This window comes from Argiope bruennichi, chromosome 2 (genome assembly GCF_947563725.1).
Source record: "Argiope bruennichi chromosome 2, qqArgBrue1.1, whole genome shotgun sequence".
Taxonomy (NCBI): domain Eukaryota; kingdom Metazoa; phylum Arthropoda; class Arachnida; order Araneae; family Araneidae; genus Argiope; species Argiope bruennichi.
This window is the reverse complement of record NC_079152.1, coordinates 143,284,097-143,300,419: the sequence shown is the minus strand read 5'-3', so window position 1 is coordinate 143,300,419 and position 16,323 is coordinate 143,284,097. Positions and strand designations below refer to the sequence as shown.

The 16,323-nt window shown below is 26.3% G+C and overlaps 1 protein-coding gene across 5 annotated transcripts in view; it reads left to right on the top strand.

Annotated features, from left to right (window-relative positions):
* LOC129956526 (uncharacterized) overlaps positions 1 to 16,323 on the top strand; it is a 232,153-nt gene that overhangs the window by 142,181 nt on the left and 73,649 nt on the right. For all 5 annotated transcript variants that reach the window (XM_056068458.1, XM_056068452.1, XM_056068472.1 and 2 more), the window contains one exon: positions 15,587 to 15,671. In XM_056068458.1, the coding sequence (XP_055924433.1) occupies positions 15,587 to 15,671 (85 nt within the window). The remainder of the gene's footprint in view (positions 1 to 15,586; positions 15,672 to 16,323) is intronic.

Below are 16,323 nucleotides of genomic sequence, written 5' to 3'. Positions count from 1 at the left end.
TTTAATATGAATAACCTGTACTTTTAATATGAATAAATGCTTTACATTCCATTATTTCTGACAATTCTGGTTTTAATATTATATTTTGAAGAACTTGAAAAGTGAAAAACCAATAAAAAGTATTAGAATAGAAAAGCGATTAAAATTTTTACTTATTTTCCTTCTTATTGCTATACTTTAAAAAGTTATGCGTATAAAATAGATCGATAAATTGAAACATTATCCTATTTTTAAAATAGAAGTATGTCATGATATTCATGTGAATATGTTATATAGCATTTTTGTACAAGTTATGCATAATCTATCTATTTCCTCGATTAAAAAAATTAACATATTATATGATTAAATATTTTAACATATATTAAAACATATATTTTTTTACATGAAAAGTTAAAAAGAATACCTCATACAGAATTATTATAGCAATTTCTAAATACTTATAATTTTACTTTTGAATTATAATTTTATTTCTCTTCTAATAACAATATTGGGCGTCTTGCTCATTATCGATCTTTAATTTTTTTTCTGAACATCATATTTTACATTCATTTTAAGAACAATTTCATTTAAGAGTATTGCTATTTGATTTTAATATCTCAAATTAATCCACAAAAAATTTTTGGGCTGTATGATAGAATATTTTGTAAAAAGAAAACCCTTTTGATAATCATTAGAATCTATTTTCAAAACGTATAGTATGCAAAAATAGCTAAAAGAAATTATCTAAAAATTTAATTTTTATCAATTTTATAATTTCTATTATTTATTCTAACGTTGCAAACACATCACTAAAATTCTCGGGATGCTAATTTAAAATTGTTTTGATAAAAAATAACAGTTAAAAGGGTTGAATAATTTTAATTTATTTAAACCGCCAGATAGTCTGTTGAGCATCTAAACATTTGGCGACAGAATAATGATGATAGAACTGAATACTGAAAGAAATTAAAAAAAAAAAAAAAAAGAAGAAGAAGAAAAGACGACGATAATTTGATAACTCATCTCAACCCTTGGCGCCTGCATTAAATTTAAAAAAATCCATTTAATGTCTCTTTCATATTTTACTCGTCTGGCATTTTAATTTTGGTATTTTTAAAACCAGGCATTTAAATTTTGACACTTCATAATCAGCTTAATCTTTCTTACAGTATAAGTGGTATTTATCTTTAAATATTAATTAGTAATTGAAATTTTAGAAGCTGAATATTGCTCAGATGCTTTTGTCCTCTGTTATGTTTGATCTCTTTTTTATAGAATATTTAAAAGCGATACATTTACATTTTCTATTTTCTATGGGTGGTGACATTATAAATTGCTGTAATGATATAATAAGCAACAAATAAAAAATGCCATTGGATGCCATTGTAGATGTTTTTAGATAAGGTATGTTTTTATTTTTACTGATATAAATAATTTTATTTTGTCTGGGATCTGTAAGGCAGTTAATTTATGCAATATCACAATCACGTGACATAATTTTGAGCGGCATTTAAAGTCGCGGGATTCATTTCTAACATGTTTACATGTTATTTCTTTTTACTGTGCTATAAAGCATTTTTAGAATTTGCATAGAGAAAGTAACTTTTTAAGTACATAAAATGTTAGTTTTGTTAGATTTTGGCTGTTATAATGTGAAATAGACTAATGCTATCTTTATAAAACATATTTTTCATATTTTTACTTAAAAATCATGAATTATAAAGAGTAAGAAACTTTTTATACATTTATTGTATGTCATGTTGTTTTAGGCATATAATGTTTTCCCAATAAATTGACATGTCTACTTATTAACTAACTTATTGAAAAATTAGAATAATTAAAAGCTAACTCAATCTATATCTATACTTATAATAAAGCTCAATGTGTGTGTGTGTGTGTGTTTGTGTGTGTGTGTGTTGGCGCTCTACAGGCCAGGTCATTTGACATACAGCTACCAAATTTTGTACATGTATACCTCAGAAGTCGGAAATGTGCACCTGGTGTCCTTTTTTTTTGAAATTTTAATTAGAATTTTAATTATTAATTAAAAACTAACTTTCCCGCCAAAAAAATCTTCCATTTTCCCCACTGCCAAATGAGTAAGGCTTTAATTTTTTTTTTCTTCCAACAGTAATGAGGCTAGGGTTAACATTTTTCGGCGGATTATTTCAAAAGATTCTGTTTATTTTCTTAATGTTTTATGCATTTAAAATTAAACATTGTTGATTAATCCATGTTTCAGATTCATTCTGAAGTACTTTTGAATTAAAATAACACAGAATAAATAAAAAATGTCTAATCTGCATAGCGTTACCCCAACTGGCGTAGAAAAATTCACGCATTTGCGTTACCGCAACTGGCGAAGAAAATTCACGCATGCGCATTGTGTTCTGATTGTTGCCATGACAACCATTATCAACGGATGATTTAAATTATTTTTAGGTTAGTTGCATGCTTTTGTAAGTAAATTGTATTTATGTTAGTTATATATTTTTTGTATATGCTTATAGTTTTAAGTACATCGTTTCTTAAGTAGTTTTTTTAAACCTGTTTTCGACCGATTATTTTAAACGATTTATTTTATTTTCTTATTAATGAATCGATCTGTTCATGATGAATCTGAGAAAATTTTGTTGACAAATTCTTGAGATATTACATAAATTAAGAAAGATATTCTTTAGTGCCCATAAAGTTTAAACACTCAGTGACTCTATTATCAGTAATCATATTATTAAAAAAATGCTTTGTTGCAGTAAAAAATATTATTATATTAATGGCAGATTAATCATTTACACTTTAATTTAAAGCATGAATTCTACTAGGGGTAACAGAAAATGAGAGAGATACATATCACGTTATGACTGAAGGCCTTTATAATATTATGAGTGAATGACTATCAAATTTTGAAGTTTTAAAATATTTTGCTGAAGAATCTATTAAAGTTCGAATTGCGTAAAATATTTAAAGGTACGACCGGAGTTTAACCCCCTGCTTGGCACAATTTTTAAAAATCGCCAACAACGGCCTCGTGAAATGTTCAAAAGTAAAGGAGCAGATGTTCAATTACAGTGCATAATAAAGATTGGCAGCTTTAGCGCGTTATCGCAACTTGGCGAAGAAGGGGGTTAAACTCCGGTTCAACCTATTTAATTATTAAAATTTAAACGAACATTAAGATTTCTGAACCGGTTGGTCGCCAAAGACGGCTAGTATATAATAAATCGAAAAAAAACCCCTCAAAACAATTTTCAGAAGACTAGTTCTAATAATACTAATCAATGCGAATGCATTCGACCAATACGATTACATAAAGAGAAAACGATAGTGCATAAATTAGGCACAGTTTAAAAGCAAGTAAACATAATAATAATTTTGTCATGTTGTAAAATTCGTTACTAGTGAAATTAGTATATAAAAACCTGCAACAGGAGTTAATCGATGGCAAAATTCTTAATAGTTTTGAAATTTGATCAGTTATTTATTCATCAATTAATTTATTGATTAATTGATTTAATTTCAGGAAAAAAAAATAAGATAATTTATCCTTTTCTTAATTTTTATGTAATTTTTTTTTTTTCAATTGAAGAAACTATCACTTAGGGAAGCTTGATAATTTCTGCAAATATCAAATTATGACACTTGAAAGCGAATTTTATTGCTATTCACAAATTTATAGGAAGCGTATTATATAACGATGTTATTATACTAAGCGTATTGCGTTTATTAAATGTTACTCATAGAGAGAGGTAAAGATGATTAAGAAATATTTTTTTTTCCTTTGAAGATAGATATTTGTATTTTTTTTCAGAGATTTTAAAAATATATATTTCATTTTTTTTTATTGAGATTTCAAGAGCAGGTTTTCAGAAGTTTTCTTTTGTCATATATTTAATTGTTTAATCTTCGAAAAAAGAAGCTCGGCGATATTATATTTAAGAAAATGTTTTCCAGTAAACATACAAAAAAGAAACACAAAAATTCACAACAATTGATTGAATGGAAGTTTCTTTAAAGATGAAATTTCAATTTAGCTTATTGAAATTTTTTAAAAAGATATTAAAAAGGAGATAAACTATTGCTTGTCTTCTGAAGAACGAATTTCAATATCTATCAAAGTTTTTATTCTGATTAAAAGAAAACTGTTATGTTTATTTGAAAGATAAATTGTATTTTAAAATCTAATGCATTAGGTTGTATGTAATTGTATTAATCCGTTGTAATCTAATTGTATTTTGTTGAAATCTGCAAATATGTTTTTTTTTATTTCTTGAATGTAACTTCTATTTCACTATTTGGTTGGAATAATTCTTATTGTTTATCTAGCATTAAAACGTTTCATTAATAAATTTAGGAGAAAACAATTCGATTCATTATTTCATTTTATTCTGCACAGGTATTTTTAACAAATAAATAAAACATAAGTTACATCAATATAAAAATGAAAACGTGAATATATAATTATTGAAATCGTAAATATTTTACAACCATAACATTATAACACTGATACTATAATAATGTTTTTTAGAATAATTTGATATTAAAAATTGGGAGTATATCAAAATTTGGAATTTAATATATTTGTATAAATTTGTTAGATACTGCAAGATTTATTTAATGGAAAATCGTAGGACCTTTAATATTTACTTAAATTTTTATTAGTATGTATTATTTCCTGTTTAACAATCTTCATTTTCTTTTGCTCAGAAAAAAAATCATAATATGTTTATTTGCTGATATCGTCTGTTAGACATATTTAAGACTATTTCAATTTCAAAGAAAATATTCGATTATTGTTGTAAAGATATAGGAATTTAATTTCTAGTTTTTCCTGCGATTTTTATTTATATTTAAAATTTGCTTCCAAAAACGAAAGAATCTTTTTCGGATTTTGCTTCAAACTAACTTGAAATTATTTCTAACAAAAATTTGAATAATGGATACAGAATTTGAAATTTCTATTTCAAATTCCTTATTTTCCTTAATATTTAATTAACCGATTTTGTAAAATGAATAATGTAAAATATCTTATACCAAATCATTATTGCTTGCAGTAAAAAAAATGTATTAGCTTAAAAGTTACTTTTCAATATTCAGTAATCTCGTAAGCTTTTCAAATTCATAACAAATTCCTTTTGAATGAATTGAATATGTTTTATCGAGAACGTTTTTATTACATTGTAAAATAAGTAGATGTTTTATTGTCTTATAAAATCTATTGTTTCCAACAATTGATAAAAAAAAATCGTTTCTTAATATGATGACCGAAAGATATTTATACTTTCGTGCTTTCAAAATAGGTGATTAGCTAGAAGCTGACATTCCCCATTTAAGTATTAATGCAGATTTAAATGTTTTGCTGTGATATTTCAATTTGATTTTTAAATTTAAATGAATTATGATATCAATTCATTTACCTCCAAAGATGAATTAAAAAGTGGCGCACCTTACACTTTGAAACACGTGATTTGAGGATTAGCAGTATTAATTGGTTACCAAAATACTAATGAGTTAAGTAAAATAGGTTTTAATGCTAGACTTAATACTGAAATAAATCCCGATATTAAGTGTATAATGATAGGCTATCAAATATCAAATTAAGTTATTTAGAAGCGATCCTGATGAAAGTCTACTTCCAAGAAAAGATATATTAATGATCTCTTAAATGCATAATTAAATACTCTTACTAACTAGATTTTCAACGTATATGTTATAGATTTTCTCGTTTTGGCATGACATAACAATATTTATCGTGTAGCATTATATACACTTAATTCTCGATTTATTTGCTCTGAGAACTGCACGATTCCATTTGAAGATAGTTGATGAAATATGAAAGAGTTTATTTACACTTTGAGACAAATTCCAGTTTAAAACGACTGGTTATATACAAACATAAAAAATGTCAGAAAATAAAAATAAGTCTTCTATGCTTCATTTTAAATAATCCCAATATAATTTAAGAAAGCGAAGATATAAAAAAAGAAGAATGGATTGGAAAACCGTGATATTAACAAATAATACTGAAAAGTACATCGTGAGCGAAAGAAAACGTTTTTAATAAAAACCATTATCTTGCGTTGTTTTATCTAACGGTTTTAATGCAAACGATTATCTTTCTATTTGAGGTGAGATTATTTGCCTCGAGTGATACAAGTTCCTGTTTTTGATTATTTTTAACTGCATTATTTCAGCATAGAAGTTGTGGCAACAGTAAGGTATAATATTGTTTAGAAATAAAACTGCGTTCTAAAAATTTATTATATGTCAGATGCGGTTAAGCTGCAATAAATGAGTTTTATGACACAAGTTGCAGCAATTTATGTGAGTTTTTTTTATTTGAATTATACTAGTGCATTTGTGTGTGTGTGTATTAAGTTAAGTATACTACTTTGCTTGCATCAAAGAATTTATTCTTAAAGATATATCAAGTTAATCTGGCGATAAAAAAGCAATACTCTTTCGCATCTGTTAGGAAATTTTTTGGTGTCATCAATGTAAAATATACTTTTGACTAGGAAGATTTTAATTTTCACGGCTTTTTATGACTCCAATTCACTGTGCACATTGGCAATTGAGTTTATAAATTTTTGAAAAGAATGCTTTATATCAACATTTAAAAGTGTAAACTTTTACTTTTTTTCATATTTATACTTTTATGCCGTATTTTTTCCATCCAAGGAACATGGCCTGAAATCTAAAATGAAAGGAAATCGAAGGATATGTAACGCTTGAATGTCTTTTGAAAAGTGCTATTTGTCAAGTATCTCATAGTCCTATATGGGAAGTTAAGGGAAAAGATTGTTTTTTGATTACCAAAACTGTTGAACAATTCATGGTGCTATGATTCTGGGTATATCCGGGTCGAATCTTTTTTGGATAATGTAACGGTTCATTTCTAGTTCCAGTTTTGCATTTTATCTGTACGAATATCGCTATTTCATTTTCCTGTTTAGAAAGATTTAAAATATGATATACAAAAGATTTAAATTCTCTGAATATTTGTGAATTTATTTAAAATAATAATTGAACAATTTGACTGATTTTGAAAAACAAGCTCTATGATGAAGATAAAAAAAAGTAATTTTCATTTTTAGAAGATTAGAAATTGTTTCATTCGAATGCATTAAATTTCTTGTAAAAGAATAAACTTGATGAATGGACATTTTTTTTTGTAAATTCATTGTTTTTTGACAAATGTTTGTGCATTGACTGATTTTTTTTTCAAATCTTACAACGATTTCTTTTAGTAATATGATAATTGACCTATTTTCGAAACGTTTGCGAAACGAGATAAAATAGCAATTCGAATATTGTTCTTCGCTGAAATTTCACACATCGAAACCACTTATAAATAGATATGGAGATTACAATATAAGGTTTCAGTGATTCATATTTATTTCAAAATATGTCACTGGAAAAGTGCACCTTAGACTCTTTTGAAAGCTATAATCTAATTTTGAGTTATCACATTGTGAATGATTCATTTTGTTAGCGAAATAAGAGGGCTACATTCAGCATTCCAGAGATGAACTTTTATGAATCTATAATTTTCATCATTATTTACAATATTTATCGTTTGACTTATTTTGATAAATTGGCCTTTGAATCGAATTTTGATAAGTGATTGATTGGAAATAAAATAAATTTGATAGATTGATAAAGACAGTTCCAATTTGAATCGAATGTATTTCGCCAGCCTATTTTTACACGCGTGTATAGTTCTACTTTAAAAAAAACAAAAGAAAAGTTTTAGAATTAATTATTATTAGCAGCTGAAACTTTTTGTGATATCTGCCATTTCTTTGCTATGACGATTTCTTTCTTTTTTTTTGGGGGGGGGGGGGGGTTGGACTGTGTTTTCACTTTCATTCACTGTTTATAACACTTGAGATAGTTAGTCTTTATATCGGTTAAAATATCTCTATTAATTAATTTTGAAAAAGAAGAAGGAGTTTAAAAAAATCTGAAGATTCAGTTTTCCAACTTTTATTTGCATAAAGCGCAATCATTATATTTTAATGAAAAATGCATATAATGTCTTTTTTTCGTTATCGTCATTCAATGGAGATATTTATTAAATAGCATTTTTCCTCGTAAATAGGATCATGGTATCTTTAGTGTCATTAACGAGAAAAAAAGATCCTGACGGTTAATACGAGCAATTTCAGATTTTGAATGTTCGCATATTATAGCTAATCCCGTTCTAGTTAGTGCCTGGGTCGAAGCTGAGGAAATCTGATAACTTTAGTTCAAATAAAATATTTAATGGAATATTTTTTTAACTAAACAATTGGTAAAAAGACCGTTTAAATTAGTGTATCAAATTTGGAAATTGAAATGTTGTCTGATTCTTTAAAATTGTAAATAACTATAAAGATCAATTTAACTAAGACTTTTTAATAATGGTTCCGCAATCGGCTTGAAGTACAAAAATAATATTAAAATATTTTCCGTTAATTGTCTTTATAAACAGAATTGCGAATTCCTTCACTGTATTTAATTTTCATAAAATCTAACTGGTTGGATTAAAAATAGAATATATTTGTCCGCCGGGGCTATTAATTATTCATTCATTCAAAATTTAATCCTTTACGTCATATCTGTTTTATGTAACGTTAATACATGTGTAAGTAATATAATTATATTACTGAGATATATTTTTTTCTATCTCCCGAGTGTATATATTCTTAAAATTAGAATTAATAATAATAACTGGAACTGTTTTACTTTCTAAATTTATGAGAGTTAGCTCACACTTTATAGCTTTATATTATTTACTATGTCAAACTATTTTTAATATTATTTAAAATTTGATTTTTTTCATTTACCTAGCAACTTAATTTATTTACCTTTAAAAATAAGTGTCAAATAATTATATCCAATTATCAAATTATTTGCAAACTATTATAAAATGATTTAGTTTGGATATTTTTTTTAGATCTCAAATAGAAAAATCATAATCATAATTAATTTATGAATATGCTGATTTAAAGTTTTTATAACAGTGATTTGTTTTATATTATTAAAATCGCTCTATGAATCGAAAACTTTATTTTTTTTTCAAGCATGAAATACATCTGAAGCTTAGTAAATATGTTAGAATTAAAAAAGTAAACATATTCTTTTGTATAAGGAAAATTGATCTGACAGGCAGTTGAAATTTATTTTTTCTATGTCAAAACACAAATTTTGATCTTTCGGGAAAAACGAATGTTTGACAAAAATATGGCGCATATCGGTATGGTCGGATGATTATTGATTTATGAAGATTACTTTTCTTACGCAAAATAGAATTTATATGAATTCTCCAAATTTTTTTAGCAACTGCGAGCCATTTTTAATATTTTAATTATCTCAATAAGAAAAATTTGATATTATATTACTGCTTATTGAGAATATATATATATATATATATATATATATATAATATTTCTTGATAGACGTTTTGATTTAAAAATATAAATAGGTTTGAGAAATATTTTCCATTATTTGCAGGATATCGCAAATAAGGAATTAAAAAGAAGTTGAAAACTTGAAGCTAAAAGTATTTTCATAACTTAATTCTATATATCCTGATTTTCGTATTTTCGAATCAATGAACGACAACGTTTGAGCATTTGCCATTCTAATCTATTTAGCTGCTACATTAATTTTTGAATTTATAAATAAAGAAATATGCATTTTTTACTAAATTTAATTTATATACATTACTGCGCAAATTAGCATTTTTAGAATTAGTTCTTAGGTATCTTCTTAAAAACTACATTTCAATATTAAACTTATTATTTAGTAAGCAAATATTTCAGTTTTATGTATTAGACCCTACCCTTGTTTTTTGTATTGGAATACAGTCATATATTAACAATGTAAACAACCATAATTTATTTGTCTGTTGTGACCATCAACAGCATTCGTATAAGCATTTATCTTATACATGCATAACTGAAATTTAACCTCTGCAAACTCAATTATAATTTCAGCCAGTTTTAATTTCATTAATTTCATTTCTTTTCCTATTTTCTCCTTTGTTTTTCAAATGTGCAGTTACATTATTTCATGAATTTGATTTTTTATTCTTTTTCTGTATTTTTTCGTAAACATCGCTCTTATCTTCATAATGAATTGCTGGGAAAACATTTCATCACGTGCAACAAATATTCTCGTGCGCGGGATTATATTAGATTTATCTTCTATGATAAATGTTTTTATGTTCCTAGTGATTTATTTTTCAATTATTTGTTAATTGTTTTCTTTATAATGTAAAATACTCCAATTAGATTTCCATTTTGTTTAGTTATTTTTTTTATATTTTAAATTGTGGTTTTGAAATGCTTACTTGTTAGACAATTTATCATACCAATGAATTAAAAATTAGGCGCATGCTTAATCAATACTATTTTGTCGGTATAGAATATCCAATTGTTTACATTGATTGTAAAAAATATAATATTTTGTATATTAAATTGTATTTTTCATCAAAATTCAATTTTGAGAATATACATATTTTCTATTAATTTTTCTGTATATCCTGAAATCCACTCGGACTGCCATAATCTTTTGGTATATCCTGTAATTTAAAATTGATTAAGTTAGATTAAATTAATGGCCATATTTACGAAACATTAATTTTTTTCATCCGTTTCAGACAAGTTTACAATGCATTTTTCACTTATTTCCTGATACGCTAAAATTTTGATATTGGATTTTGCACTGTTGAATATGCTCTTAAAAACTCTGTTTTATTTCAAAATTATGAAAACTTGATTGCCAGGTCATCAATTACTATAATTAATATTTGATTTCATGAAGGTGGGGACACATATATGGTATTTGAGAAAACATATTTTATGACTCCATTTATTTTCAGTGATAAATTATAAATTAAAATGTAAGAAGTTAAAAAAACTAATTAAAATTAAACATTCATGTTTTTTAGCTCATTAATGCGCTGTGTTTTTAAAAATTATTTCAAGTAATTTCAAATTCTATTTGAAATATTTTTATATTTATATTTTGGAATATAGATTTTGTATTTGTATATATAGATTTTGTAATTTTACTCATAATAATAGCTAAACGCGGACCATTAATTTCATAAATGTTGTTTAAGACTCTAAGAAAATTTCTCGACTTCAGAAGCTTTTATCAAATTCCTTCCAGATTTTATATTCCTTCCATTAAAATTTTAAACTAAACTTTGATTTTCTATTACCTTTTCTTTATCTTCAGTCCAGTGAAAACACTACTACACATTTTCCCTCGAAGAAACTTCTTCCTTTAAAGCAGAAAATGGCTGCTGGCTTTGAGAGGAAACCATTTTCTGCCTAGAAAAATCCATTCGAGGAAACTGATGCTGTTTTATTCTAATGGCATAAGTGGGATTCCAGTAAAGAGGAAACATGTTGCAGCAGACGATTTTTGAAAATCTCTGCGTGGAGGTGAATGTAAATTAGTTTGCAGAAGCGAGAATGCGAAAAGGAACATGCTTTCAAAATAAAATCGATATAGCAAACTACAGCTTATTGAGGAAAACTGTACGCTACAAATTTTTAGATGCCATATAAGGAAATATTGACTGAATTGGTTGAAATGAAAATGCGCAGGTTATTCTGGTACTCAGAAGCTAGGTTTAATTTTTTTTTTGTTTATGTATTTTTATTTGTGTTTCCGCAAAATTGTTAAAGTAATGTGAAAAGGGGATATGCATTCGTTCAGAATACATTTAAATTTCATAGTTATATTCAGCATTATATTAGAATTTTACGGTATGGGTGGCAAGAAAGAATGTTCCATGAAGAGAAAATTGTGTTTTAGAATAATAGATGTATTGAATTATCGAATGCGATGTCTTTTATTAAGAAAACATTATATTAAGTAGATAACACCAATCAATTAATAATAATATTAATAAATGTTATTAATATTATTATCGATGCCCTTTTTTTGTAAGTATTGTAATTTTCAAAATCTCCAGATTTCATAGAATCTCTAAGTTTAAGGCATTCCTGAGTACACCCCACCGGAAAAAAAGCATATTTTTGTCTGTTCATCTATGAACACGATAATCCATAAAGACTTTAAGCTAGACGAATAAAATTTTGTGTATGGTTTTTACATAAAATATATACATTTTATCAAATATCGATGGCAATTGAATCAAAGGAAGTCTATCTCACTAATCAAAAGTATATATATATATATATATATATATATATATATATATATATATATATATATATATATATATATATATATATATATATATATATATATATATATATATATTACATATATATAATACATATATATATTTATATATATTTATTTTATTTTTTCGTCCATATATATATATATATATATATATATATATATATATATATGGACGAAAAAATAAAATACAGTCACTGCAAAACAAAAGGAGCTAGATTTATTAAATTTGATACTAGATTTATCATCTAAAATTTTTACCCGTATCCGTCAAAGAGTTGACCACTTGTAGGTCTGTATTTTCACAAGCATAAAAATATGGTAACTCAAAGACGCAATGCTTTAAATATGTCAATTTTCTCTGTGTCAAATTTTGGTTTTCGCTTAAAATAAAGGTGTCCATATTGCATATTCGGTTTTCTGGTACTTGTATTCTAACTGCATTCTAGCAATTACTTGCATAGAAATCGCTAAAGATCACACAGTAGTTTCTTTTGTTACTACTGTTCGCCAACGATATGCGGTTAATAATACTCAGGTACATTTTTACAGAGTATGAGAGAAAACTTCGAGGAAACCACTTTTGCAGATTATAAATGCATCTTATTTTTTTATTAAAAAAAACTGGATTAAATATTTGATGATTTCTAAAAGATGATTTTAAATGAACCATAATTTTTTTCTTTTATTAAAAATAAAATCGGACTAAACATTCGATGATTTCTAAACAAATTTATGTGCCATGTGTGATTGGAAATATTTTAGAGAATAATTTTAACTTAGAATTCTCTACAATATTTCTGAAAATCATTTATCTTCTCCAAGGTGTCAATAACCTCCAATTGTTGTCAAAAATGAACTTGCGTTCACAGAGAAGAATAAAGAACTCTTTTACCTGATCGTGATCGAAAACTTCCGAAAACTTCTGAAATTTGCATAATGTCAGGGAAAAATTTAGTTGTCATGGCTTGCTCAAGACATTTGGGTATCTTCTTCCCAACCTTTCTTCCCCGCCCTTGTCTTGTAGATGGAAATTAATGAAAGGAGGGAGGGTTGATTCTGATAAATATTTGAATACTGTTGCGGTTATTGGAGGTTTTTACGATGCTTGAGTTTGCGGTGTCCTTTTAAATTGGGTTGGAATGAATATTGATCGTACTTTTCTTTTGGTCGTTTATCAAAGTGAACAAAAGAACAAGATGTGAGAGCTTCGTTTTTTCTATAATATAATTCTGTGTTGTTCCATACGATTTATTTGTTATCTAGTCATAAAACTTGCCAATAAATCTTGCATCTTCGGCGTCGTTGTCGAGTCGAGTTATTTCCCAAAATGGTACCAATTCAGTACTCTTTTCGTAGTATTATTTCTTCTTTTGCATCTTTCAGAGTAATTCCGTAATTTTAGGAGAGTGGCGATAGTTTGAAAAGCAGTTCAGGTCATAAGATGAAATGAATTTTTCATCAAAATTCGTTGCTTATATGTTAATAAAATCGTTTTAGGGATAAAAAAAATGTGTATTTTGATGTTTTCTGTTTGTATTTTTTTTTTTCGTATATGAAGTCTATAAAGAATTTTAGTCATTAAAATTTCGAACATAAGAATTTGATGAATTTTTGAACTTGACTTCTCTGCATCGGAAAATTTCATTTTTTAAATTACGTCTATCAGCAAGATGATAATTAAGATGATAATGTGAAGATGATAATTAAGATTTCAATAAGCTATAAGAATGAAATTAAATATGTTAATTATACTAGAATAGTATATTTCCTTACTTCATTGAAATCCGTCAAACAAAAGTCGATCTGATTGAATGTATTTGAACACGGAAATTCAAAAAAAGGCAACGAGTTGGATGAATGACATTTGATGTAAAGTTTTATCATATTTTATAAGAAATCCTTTATCACTTTTTCTGACTATTCAGGAGAGAAACTATTAAAGTAAATGTCTCTTGATTTATTTATTCGTGTAAATATAATTCAAAAATGCTACATATACAAGCATTATTATTGTTCCATTATTGTGCCTATTGCATAATAATGTAAAATATTGTATTATTTAATATTATACAATGTTGTGCAACACTATAGTACTAGGTGTATGAAATTTAATTTATGGTATCTATACAAATTAAAGATACATATTTTTCGAGTCAGTTGGATAAACTGGGAGAGGTCAAATGTCAAATATGCTATATTGTGGAAGCATAGTCAGAAGGAGAAATCTCAATTTAGTTAGTTTTTTTTTATTTGCAGATTGGTGTTATTAAAATTGCGATCGCGATTAAATTATTTCTAAAGAAAATATACGAGTTTCTCGTATTTTGTTTTTAAATGCTATTTGATGTTCCATGTACCAGTTTTTTGCTTTATAGGTGCAGCAACTTATTTCAAACTGCTTTATAGCAAAGTTAATTGAGCAATTTTTGTAATAATTGTAAAAAAAAAAGTTTAATTGTGATTACTCCTGTAACATGATAGACTGTTTTCCTAAGATTGAATAAATTTCAGTAGAAATTGATCATAAAATTTTTATTAAGAAAATATTTGCTCCTTTAAACGATGAAATTATGTTTCGTATTTTGTAGTCAAACAGGTTTCTTCAGACCGCCTAGTTCTTTTCTAAAGAAGAAAAGCCGATATAAATCATGCAATTATTCATTGAAATTAACTTTTTGCTTAAAAAATATTTTATTGGAAATATATTCTACCTTAATAGAGAAATTAATCTATTAAATATATATGTTATAGGAAGTCTTCTTGTTGAAAATTGTAGTCACGATTCGTCTTCCGGAAAATTTTTGCATAACATTTCTGATCATGATTCTTCTAGAACTCCAAACCACTTTTGATTGAGAATGGTCTAGTTATGGTTATGTTGTAATGAGAGTGAAAATCCCGAACGAGTTCCAAAATGGATTAGCCATCGCAGATGGGGGGGGGGGATGTAGAATTTCCATTTCGCTAATTATTGGATATAGAAAGAATATTCAAATAAGGCAGTTATATAATTACGAACTTTTGTACTGCTAATAAATCACAATTGCTAAACTTTTTATATCTGCAAATTATTTATTTTGGAGTACATTTGACAGGAGTAAAATCAAACTTATTAATTGAAGTATTATTCTTAATTTTTAAAAAATATATATAATATTTACTGCATATAAATATCTCTAATTATTTATGCATATAGGAATGACAAAATTTTTGCATATTATATTCCGATTAATATGAGAAAAAAATTGATTAATACTTTTCCTGAAATGCATTTTATGTGCAGTTATTTATCCGCTACTTCCATTTTTTTAAAACTTTAAATTAGTAAAGTTATTTGATCTCTCTTAATAGAAGGTAACAATTGTGTTTATTGAACCTATGTAATTTAATTTTTCAGGAATTCGGATGCAACGAGTAGATTTCCTAAGTTAGACGAATGTGCACATTTTCATTATGATAATGTGGAACTTGGACCAATAGAGGTAAATAATTTTATTTTAACAAATCACTTCTCTTCAGATATCGCATTTTTAGAAATTATTAGATATGTCATATCTTCTTTCTTATGTAGAACATCATCAAAATACGCGGACTTGCAAAATGCAGTTTTGCATATATGCGTTATTTTATTTTAATTTGTTCACCGCTAAAACTTTATTCATACATAGTATGCTGCAAAGAGTCGGTCACGTTGTCATATTATTATTATTATTTAATTTCAAGAGCTCAGTCTGAGGAATAAGGTGTCAAAGATGAGGAATAAGGATGTCAAAGAAGCACAAAGACGCAAAAATGTATCATTATCTGAGAAATTTTATCAAATTTTCAATAAATTTAAAAATTGTATACTTACTTCATTGCCTACAAGAAAACGAGCTGTGAACAAATCGAACATATGAATAATGCGGAAAATTGAAAAAGAAATTCCTACTAGATACAAAATCGTCAAACGATATTTCAGAAAGTATATTTATCCAAATGGGATAGAACTTGTATGTTCTTTTAATGCAGATTGATATATGAAAGAAAAAAAATCCACTATATGAAAGTCATTGAACTCATCGTTTCTAATCCTGAAGCTTTTTAAGTGCCGCGACAATCATTGTCCCAAGCTAGTTTCTTAAACTTAATTGT